The sequence below is a fragment of the Frankliniella occidentalis genome, unplaced genomic scaffold (genome assembly GCF_000697945.3).
Source record: "Frankliniella occidentalis isolate FOCC.00 unplaced genomic scaffold, Focc_3.1 Scaffold21, whole genome shotgun sequence".
Classification (NCBI taxonomy): domain Eukaryota; kingdom Metazoa; phylum Arthropoda; class Insecta; order Thysanoptera; family Thripidae; genus Frankliniella; species Frankliniella occidentalis.
Genome location: NW_026267151.1, coordinates 2452355 through 2462373, shown reverse-complemented (window position 1 = coordinate 2462373; position 10019 = coordinate 2452355). Strand labels below are relative to the sequence as shown.

At 49.0% G+C, this 10019-nt stretch overlaps 2 protein-coding genes across 6 annotated transcripts in view; both read left to right on the top strand.

Annotated features, from left to right (window-relative positions):
• Window positions 1-1803: 1803 nt before the first annotated feature.
• On the top strand, window positions 1804-6334 carry LOC113204123 (uncharacterized). 5 transcript variants are annotated; one of them, XM_026419145.2, is made up of 4 exons: window positions 1804-1883; window positions 2903-3232; window positions 4243-4375; window positions 4896-6334. In XM_026419145.2, exons 2-4 carry the CDS (start codon window positions 2929-2931, stop codon window positions 5065-5067), a joined length of 609 nt encoding a protein of 202 aa, XP_026274930.1. In that variant the 5' UTR covers window positions 1804-1883; window positions 2903-2928; the 3' UTR covers window positions 5068-6334. The 5 variants fall into 5 exon arrangements, with proteins under 5 accessions (XP_026274930.1, XP_026274933.1, XP_026274931.1 ...); XM_026419148.2 differs by having other exon boundaries at window positions 1870-1986; XM_026419146.2 differs by lacking the exon at window positions 1804-1883 and adding an exon at window positions 1892-2038.
• A 3321-nt stretch (window positions 6335-9655) lies between these two features.
• Window positions 9656-10019, top strand: part of LOC113204135 (uncharacterized) — a 4496-nt gene continuing 4132 nt past the window's right edge. Inside the window, exon 1 of the mRNA XM_026419163.2 lies at window positions 9656-9740. The gene's annotated coding sequence lies outside the window, so the exon portion shown is untranslated. The remainder of the gene's footprint in view (window positions 9741-10019) is intronic.

Genomic DNA, 10019 nt, shown 5'->3' with positions numbered 1-10019 from the left:
GATCGGCTGCCGACGACAGATCGCAAACACCTCGGGGCGCCGGCCCAGGATGGAGCGACCCTCGCGCTCCCGGTGCCTGGCAGCTTCTGTTGACAAGGTACAGAGGTACAGTAGTAGGTGTGCAGCACTCGCCTGTGCTATGCGCCTTCGCGACAGCACTATACATGAAACACAAAACGAGTACACTGTAAATCCGGGGTGCCCAACTACTGTGTGACAAAAGGTGCCCGACGCTAAAACCTGTGCAACTGAAGTCGCACAGCTGCTGGACGCCTTGTAGTTTGGCGCCCTTTCCTTGCAGAGGAGCCCAAGCGGGGGGTGTTCAACAACAAGACACCCTACCTAGGCTTGGCCCGGACCCTTGTGCAGGGAAAAGGAAGCCAAACCAAAAGGTGTCCAGCAGCTGTGCGACTTAAGTTGCACAGGTTTTAGCGTCGGGCACCTTTTGTCGCACAGTTGTTGGACACCCCGGATTTACAGTATAGTCCAGTTGTGTTTAGGTAGGAAAACTGTGTTTAGCAGACAACTTGGTTAACTCACTATCCGTTTAAAAAAATATGGTTCCTGCAAGCCCCAATCAGTGTCCAATTTTTTGACGGATAAAATAAAAAGAGGCAAAACTGACTTCCGCGAGTAGACTTCAAAAAAGTAAATGCTGTTACGAGATCGCCCAGACTCTAGCCAGAACGCTTTTAAAAATTAAAACAAATGAAATGAGGGACGAGTTGAGTTAGTTATAATGACAAGTTACCTGTTAAAAATTTTGTACCCAGAAACAGAATAGACCGTCCTGTAAATTCATAGTACGGTCAAAATTTGTTCGACTGGTATTTGAGGAACAAAGACTTGATTTTGCTTGCAAAGAACTTAATTCCCTCCAGTAAAAGGTACAGTCCAGCCTACAGAATCGCACTTTATAAAAATTACGAGACCATTCCGTAGTTATTTTACTGTTGTAATTTTGAACAGTGGATGACTATCGGCGAGTAGGCTCCGCTGAGCAGGAGCACTAGGAGCAGGTATTGTCAACTGAGTGGTGAAGTAGGGTACGTCGATTGTATGAACTATTTGCAGGTAGGTGACGAACTTCTTTGTAAGCTGGAATATTCGGAAATGTCGTTATAATATCAAGATTCTAAAAAGAATTGTGGCAACTTAGGCGCAAATTTAGGAAGCTCTTTCTATGCTGGTCGCCTACTACTTGCATATTGTAAGTGCCGGCTAGAAACTTTGTTAAAGTTGGGAGTTAAGTTTAATCGTAGCATTACTTGGTGGGTGTTTGAAGCCGTATTTTTTCTGGTGCAGGAGCGTGCGGTTGAGTTATATACCCATACCCAAACGGCGCCGTGGTGAGAGTCGGTAGGCAAGCCTGCCCACACACATGCTTGCACATGTACAGAATATCGAGAAAAAAGCACGTCATAGCTCACCGCCACCCAGTACTTTGCTTACATTTTCTCACATACACATTTGCTTTATTTTGCACCTGAAAGATCTTCCTTGTGGGCTGCAGCTTTAATTTTTTACGGCATAAAAAACACAGGATGTACACTATGAATAACAAGTTTTAACTTCTTTTCAAATGCATGCAGGAACTTAAACGCAGGAGCGAGCACAGCCTTGTCTTACATTAGGCCCTAAGGAGAGAGGGGGAAAAAGGAGGAGGCAGCCGCCACTTTCACTACCTCCAGGAGGCGAGGAAGGAGGGAGAGAGTGAGAGGGAGAGTGAAGTAGGCCAAGGGGAACGGGAGGGAGAGTGAGGGGGTGGGGGGCAACGCTGCTGAATTTAGCAGAGGTGGGAGAGAGGGGGGAGGGGGAAGCTCAGCAGCGAGGCAGAACGTGAGCAGTCGGGCCGGAGCCTCCCCGGGGACACCTTAGCGCGAGTGAGTAGTGAGAGTGAACGTGTTCGAATGCAGTAGTTGTGTTCAACTCGTCGCGTTTAGTCGTGGCGCCGCAGTCGCCGAAGAAGCCTTGTGGAGGCCAGTGGTGTGTGCTTGTAGTGTGTGATGGTCATGGCGTGCTGCCGAGCGGAGCGCTGGTAGGTGAGGTTAGGTCGCCAACAGCTGGCAGCTGGCCGCGACTCTGTCAGCTCCAGTCGACTTCACCTGCAGAGCTCTGCTTTTCTCGTGGTGACAGAAAGTTTGAAACGTTAGAGCTTTTTAAAGACGAAAGGTTATGGCTGTAAGGGGATTTTGCACCGTCCCAGATAATGAGCTCCGAAGACTTTGGCTGCGCACAGCGGTGTGTGTGTGTGTGTGAGCGCGCTGTTTTGTGTATGTGTGTGCATGTGTGTTGAGAACGCGTTGCGTCATGCGCCATATACTGTGGGCAACAGGCTCTGACCACTGCGACCAGGCCGACGTGTGAATTTTTTTTTTTTTTTTTTTTTAATTTTACATACCTGCAATCTTTTTTCGGTATGTTTTACTCTGAACCATTGGCTGAGACCTCCGAAGCAAATTTCGAGTATTTTCTCTCACCGGTAGGTGTGTGTTAAGAACAACTCGCCATGCCGCGTCTATGTGTGCCCTCTAAAAGAAATCCACCGTCCAAACCATCTGGAACAGAAATTCCGCAGTTATTGGCCAGCAGCGGTTATAGACGGGTATAGGCTAGCCACAAGGTTACGCCCGCGAGGCCATAGCGGCGTAGCCCGCTGCCGCTGGCGACGAGTGGACCGGTGTGGGGCCCCCAGTGGTGGCCGGCAACAGACGAGCCGAGCTGGACCTCTCAATCTTACAGTACAGGACGCGTGCGTGAAGTGGATGCACCCCGTGTGTGCATGTGCGTCTGTGCGGCGTGTGGCTTTCCGCTGTGTCGGGTCGCTTTGACGCCGTTTAACGTAATCAGTCAGGACAGGCCGTCGCGGAAGTGTTGCGCCTGACCTAGTTCTCTGCCCCAGGCCGTGGATGGCGCCAGTTCGGTGACATGGAGCGCCTCGCCCTCCGGGCGGCCCTGCTGCTGATGCTGTTCGTCCTGCTCTCGGCCGACTACTCATCCCTCGTGTCCTCGGTGTTCACCGCCCTCGGCGGCACGGTGGTCGCCCCCTCGCCACCCAGCCAGGACCCCAGGAGGACGCCGACGGCCCCGGGTAACCTTGGGCCGCTACGTCGGGCCGACTTGGTTCGAGCCGAGAACTCACTCGAGGACGGCGACAACGAGGATGACGAGGACGGCGAGGATGTCGAAGATGTCTTCGACCTGGGCGGTGGGGCCACTGCTAAACTGTTCAGTGAGTATAACCGGAAGCTTTTATCTTGTTTGGGCTGCGGGCGCGGAGCCAGCTCTGGTGCACTGTCGCACGAGAACGCCATATTGTTGCGAATGTATTTGAGCCATATTCGCATCGAGCTAGTGAATATTGTATGGCGACGAAAAAGTCTGTAACCTTCTTCTACGGTTTACACCCCAGTGCTGATGAGCTCATTGCACACCCAGCTGTACATGGGTCTGACTCTTTACTCTGTAAAACGCCCATACGGCGATCCAGCAATATGCAATCAAGTCTCTACGTTCGATAACCATATATTTTAATGTAAATATTGTTATTTTTTTTTAACTTGGGGAAGATCTCAGCTGTTTGGATGAGGCTTTTCGTTGCTGCAAGGGACAATTACGACGTTGAGATGAGGCGGTGCAGCAGCACGCTGTTCTGCTGGCCTTGGGCTGGACTGCTGCCACTCTGACCTTCGGTAGCAATTGCAGAAACACCTGCGGCGACAGGGCTCCGAAGCAGCAGGCTGCAGCTATCTCTTGTCTTGGGATATTATTGTACTCCGTACATGTTGGTCCACTAAAACGATAACAGCCGTGCGCTGTCCGTTTGTAAAATCACAATTAAGAGCGGTTTGAACTTTGAGAAGTGTCATTGTTTTGTACTGTGCTCTTCTTATTCATTGATGGTGACGAAACACACGAAAAAGGGACATTCACTTTATGATGTAGTGTGCCATTGGCGATCAAATGCAAGTAATACTAAACACTGCGTTTGCTTGCTTGTAAATGTTTGACTGGATATTTAAAGAGGAATATTTCTTATTGTTTTTATTACAGCGGGGTCATTTCTTGAAATATATATCATTGCGTAAAGGGTATGTGCAGCATCTAATGTTTAATTATTCTATATGGTGCTATGGCCCATGCGCACTAACCGATGATAGTCATTTCAACACGATTTCCTTGTCATTGTACTCTGATATGTCCTTGTATCTCATGCCTGTTCACGTTCACGCCTGTCTCCAGCCGCCGCTGGTCGCTCTCGTCTCTTGGCGACCATGCGCACGTCGTGCCTGCCGAAGCTCATCTGCGAGCTACACGCTGCACCACATCGGCAGAACCTGGGCGAGTCAGAGCGCTCTCTCCTCGCACTTATCCGGTGATTGTTCTTTTATAATTCGTTTTATACCTTCCACCTCTAAGTAATTTCACAATAACAAAGCGTTTGCTTCAAAAGGCTAAAAATTTAAGATTTCTCTTCCAGTGACGAATGGAGTTTCAAATCGGCAATTCTTAGATTTGCGGGACAAAATCGAATCGATATCGAGTCAACTTTTTGCCTCAATCGATGACTATCGACCATTTATCGATATTTTATTTCTCACTGGGTTTGTTAGCTTTGATATCAAACTGTTTATTTCATCTGCATACAAATTGCTAGATGTAAAGCAAACAAAATTTTGCCTAATCAAACATTTTGCGACTAGAGTACGGGAAAATAACTTTTCAAGGGAGGCAAGGGAGGATATAGATTTTTTTTTTTTTTGCTCAGTCAGCCATTTAAAACAAAGAAATGAACAGCATTTTTTTTTATGTGGACCCACTTTGTTTTTTGCGTGCTTTGGATCCTACCGCAAAGTGGCTCACTTTTATGAATGTATGTATCTTTTTGGCTTCAGAGAGACGAGCATAAGCGCCACCGCTGAGGTGACCTCCAAGTATCACTTCGCGGCGCACATGGGTCAGCTGATTGCGGGCGTCGATGGCACGGGGTGTCACAACTTTTACCCAGCCTGTCCCTTTCCTGGGGCACAGGTGCTTTCCATGATGAAAAAAGTTCGTGTGCGTTGACCAGAGCTTGATTTACTCGGATGATATTTTTTCCTTGGGATGAGTGTGGTATGGTCTCTTTGTGGCCAAACTCCCATGTTAAATCATAAGGAATGATAATTACAGCTTGACTGCGGAACGTGATTAGGGATTTGTTTTAACGCTGCTCAAACCGTTACAAAATATTGTTAACGATTTGGCAAACCACCGAAATATTTTTGTGTGACTGTGTCGAGACGACCGGGTCGCGGTAACTAGTATCGCTACCACATTGTGATTAGCACAACCATAAATTTGAACATTACCTCCGAAACTTGGACGTCCGTATAGAAACATGTTCAAATAAACAACACCTGAACATTGCATTTTTGAAGTCAGTTAAAGCTGTAAGTATAATTCACATGTATATTTGTCAGTTCTTTTAAAATAATTGAAAATTTGTAGACGCTGTATATTTTGATTTCGGTCTGTTCGGTTTGACTTTTACACATTAGCTAAAACAAAATGGCTCCGGCACATGGATAGTAACGCAAAGTAGTTGTTTTCTTGTTGGCGTCCAACGCAAACCAAGGAATAGTTTTGAACCTTCAAATATTTTTCTGATGTTGTCCATTCTCGTTTATTAACGATAGAACGTTGTTACTTTTGAACCAAAAATTTAGCCAACATTATTTTTGTTTGGAGGTAAGTTTTCTGCCGCGTTAATGAATGAAATTGTAATGGTCCTGCTGATAAATTTGGGAGGAAAACGGAGTCACTCCACGTTTATCTGTGATCTCGTCTACTGTTTCCAACGATTGGTTTGTGCAGTCACTTCCTTTCGGCGGAACATCCTTAGCAAACGGTGTACGAACTGTGTTAGAAAGTAAGTGAGTGATTGCTAGTCTAAACTTTTTATGTAGTATTTAGGCTCTTCAGTGCCTGAACAAGTACGATCTACGTCACGGTGAGATAATTCTCGCCGTGCTTCTAGTCCGGCAGCCTGTACACGTCTAAAGGAACTTCCCACCCTAGATTCCAGCTTTTCTACGAGAGTGTATCGACTGTCTTCTTGTGTAGATGTTATTCTGTTTGCAATGGCATGAGCTTAATACAATTAAGTTAAGCTAAGCAAGCAACTGGCCTGCCCATAGTTACCATTACTGTGATGAGCGCTAATTGTGAACATATGTAGCGTCCACTTCCTTTTCCGATCCCATAGGCTTAGACGTATTATTTAATAGGAATTTGGTGTATTTTTGTACGATTTTCAATGAAAAATAAATGAAAGTCAAACGTACTTCTAAAACCGCGTTCCTCTATTAAAGCCTTTCCCACTTCATTTGAGATAAGTGTCTCAACTGTCTTTCAGAACACCTTAAGTGTTTTACCGTGGGAAGAGAGCAGTGAAGGCTTATCGGAGGTGCGCTGCTGCAGCAGATGCGCCACTCTTGCCGCTACATCCGACTCACATTTGACCGACAGCTTCCTTCCCACGCCGGTCTTGACCTGGTTCCGTGGTCCAGTCCAGCTGATCTCCCCGGAGACTGTAAGGGTTGGAAACAATAGGGGACGTGGGCGCGCATCACAACACTTATTCAGGCTCCCGTTTTACGATGGACCACCACTCCTCGCTGGCCGCTCGCCGCCGAGTGGAAAGAGAGCTAAAGGTTGTATAGGAGAGCCAGCGAAAGTGGAGCCGTTGTGTGCTTTATCGTGAGCGAGGCAGCACCGCCCTGCCTCCCCGCCTGCAGGGCCTCCCTGCGCGCCCAGCCCCTCGGTCGGCCCAGAGATAAATCCTTACAACTGTGGGAACCGCGCCCCGACCCGCCCTTCGGACCTCCACCTGCCGCTGTTGGGGCAGAGGGAGAAATGATAATACCATCGAATGGGCCTCTCACGCATCGCGCAGAGGGCGGTGAGCGGTGGTAGTTGTGGCGGTGGGCTATGGTAGCATGAGAGACGCGGCGGCAGAGCCGGCAGTTTTGCGACGCGACAGCCGGCGTTGCGCAAGACTTGTGTGCCGTTCGCCGAGTTATCGCGAGCGTCGCTAGATGGCGCCAGGCGTCTAGAGGAAGTGCAGCTGCAGGTGCGACAGCTGCCGCTAGAGTGCGCTGGGTTAGGAGTCGGCGGCGGGCGAAACGATAAAACGGGAGACTGAACTATACGAATACTGAATGGAATCGTCTCTCGAAGAGCAAAAGCCTCACAGTGATTAAAAAGTTGTCAGTTCATGGCCAAATTTTGTAACTGGTCTAAAACTTAAATATTGCTCGGAATATTGTAATTGGACCACTACATATAAGAACGTCGTAAAATTCTGAACCTCTTCGTCGCAATAAGTTTACAGGAGTGGTCAGCACCTTTTTAAGGCGCGTCATAAATCAAGGAAAGTTTACCACACGAGTTTAAAATCAAAAGGGACTGATATTTTTCGTAAATTTTTGACAGTTTGTTTAATTTTTGTCCGATCTTGTAAATTTACAGAAATCTTGTAAATTTACGAGGAATTTTGTGATGTTACCAGAAATGTCGTGCTGAGGATTAATCTCGTGAACATTTTCCATTGAACCCTTAAGTCGTAACTTTGCGTCATTTTTCGTAATTGTGTTCTGGAAAATTTCGTCCTACGCGACGACTTAAAATTATGATTTTAATCTTTTAAATTTGTAACTTTCTAATGCCGGTTTTGTTTTCGTAATAGCACAGCTTGACCCGATCAACATTGTGCAAATACGTTCTTTCTCGACCACGTACTCGTCTTCGTCCCCCCCTCCCCCTCCCCCCCGTGTCTTTTGCCGCGCGGGTGCGTGGGCTGAGCTGGAGTAGTGTGAGGGGCGGCTGGTTTGGGCCGGCCTTGACCTCGAGACAGGTCGTCGCACGGGAGTACCGCTAGGTTTAGCGTCATCTTGCGCAAAGGGGTGTCATCTGGACTGCCATGAACTGGACTATACGGATGACTTCACAGATTCACTCGACCACATATTCAGGTAATCTTGCAGATGTGACAGTAGCGCGAAGGTGAAAATTTATTTCGTATCAGTGCGACCAGTTGATGAAAGTGTAATTAATAGTGCAGTTGGACACTTAAAAGTACACAACCAGCAGTTAAACACTTTAAAGTGTTGACGGGCTCGCTGAGTAATTTATTTATCAGCGTACTCTTTTTTAGTTTTTGAAGGGTATTTTCGGATATTTTCTCTAATTTTGAGTAACTCTTATCCTTTATTTTGTAATGCAAAAGTAAAAACGCAAGAAAACTCAGGCCCGAATAATTTGCAATTGATATAGGTGATAGTATCCTAGCCACTGTATAGTAGCCACTGTTCAGCAAATGTGGCTCTTCTGAGTTTTTTTGTTCATATTTACACAGCAATCTTACAACTGCTTTATACTCGTTGACCTATATACTGGACGCGTAGGTGGGGGCGGGGCGAGCCGTGAGCTGTAGAGCTGGTCGTTGACCGCAGGATGAGTCCATACAGGCCCAGACGCCGCGTGTCAGCCGACACGTCGGTGCTCCGCGCCCCGCGCCCCGCCCAGAGCCGGGCCACCGCAGCGCCCGCCGTGGGGGAGGCCCATCACCGTGGCCTTGAGCCGCAGCCGTAAGGCCCCGAGCCGCACCCAGGCTCCGGTGCGGTGGTGGGGCGTAACGGACTACCGGTGTGCCCGCCCGGCCGTTGCCTCACCGGCGCGGCGGCGCGTTCCGCCAGAAGTCGTGGTGGGGCGGTGTTATGTCACTTTGGCAGGCCAGCCTCTTCCATCGGGCGGTATATGATATGGGAGAGGTGTGGTGAGGGTAGCGAAAGGAGAGGAGGAAGGGGGGGGGGGGCAAGGTGGAAAGGTGGAAGGGCGTTTCCTTTTGAACAAGTTTTTCGTTGCGAGCTCAGAGAATGGCGAGAGGTGCATGTGCAGATTCGGAGGACGCTCAACTGTAGCCCCACCCTCTTTGACAAACATCTTAATTACGTACCGTGTATCGTATGTAAGTTCGACGTACAGCGGCTCTCTTACGTGCTCGAGATGGCGCTTACTCCGATCGTATCACCGCGGTTTTCTACTTATCGGTTTGCCAGTTTCCGCCTTTCTCGCGCGCTCTGCACTCGCGCCGCCGGAGCACGCCCTGCGTCCTCAACGTGCCCCCGTACACAACACAAGCCGGCCGCAGGATATTTTCTCTTCTTTTCCTCCGGAACACACAGCCGCCCACGCGTCTAGGTCTCTAAGCAAAGACACAAGAGATAAAAACAAATGGAGCAACGTTTGTGCATTCAACAACGTTAGCGCGACATCATTTTGCATTACGGTCTATTCAATCCTCGGCCAGGGCCACCTCCTCAGGAGATGAATAAGAAAATGAGTACTGGAAAGGACCCTGTGAAAATACACGTTTTGCCTTTGCTTCTCTAATCTTTTGTTTACATTTACTTTAGGCCGATATACATCAGCAGGTGACGAAGGTCAGTGCAACAAATGGGTTCACCTGCAGAGGGCAGTGGAGGGGGCTTCATCCCGGGGACCACTTTCACTCCCGGTGGGGCGGGGCGCGGCGGGGCGGGGCCGGCCGCCAGCTCGGTCTGTGGGGGGTTCGAGCCGGGCCGAGGCGGAGCGGGGCGGCCAGCCGGCCAGCTGTTGGTGGAGGTGCCAGCCTGGTCAGTCGAGCTGCGATCGGCCCCAGGCGAAGGAGTCCCTACCGAGCACAGCCAACAGTCCAGGTAAGCAACCCCCCCAGCAGCGAGCAGGTCCCCGTCAGCGCCACGTTTCGGTGACAAGACCAGTGCTGTGTGCAACAGCGCCGAATCAGAATTTACAGGTGTAGTAAAACCAGGAGGCTGTAGATCTAGTCTAGTGCGTGTGTCTGTTAGTGTGGACACGCATACGAGTAGGAACTGCATGTACGTTTGCGTGGGTTTGAATGAGTGCGTAAGAGGGAGCCTGAGTGAGTGAGTGAGTGAGTGAGTGAGTGAGTGAGTGAGTGAGTGAGTGAGTGAGTG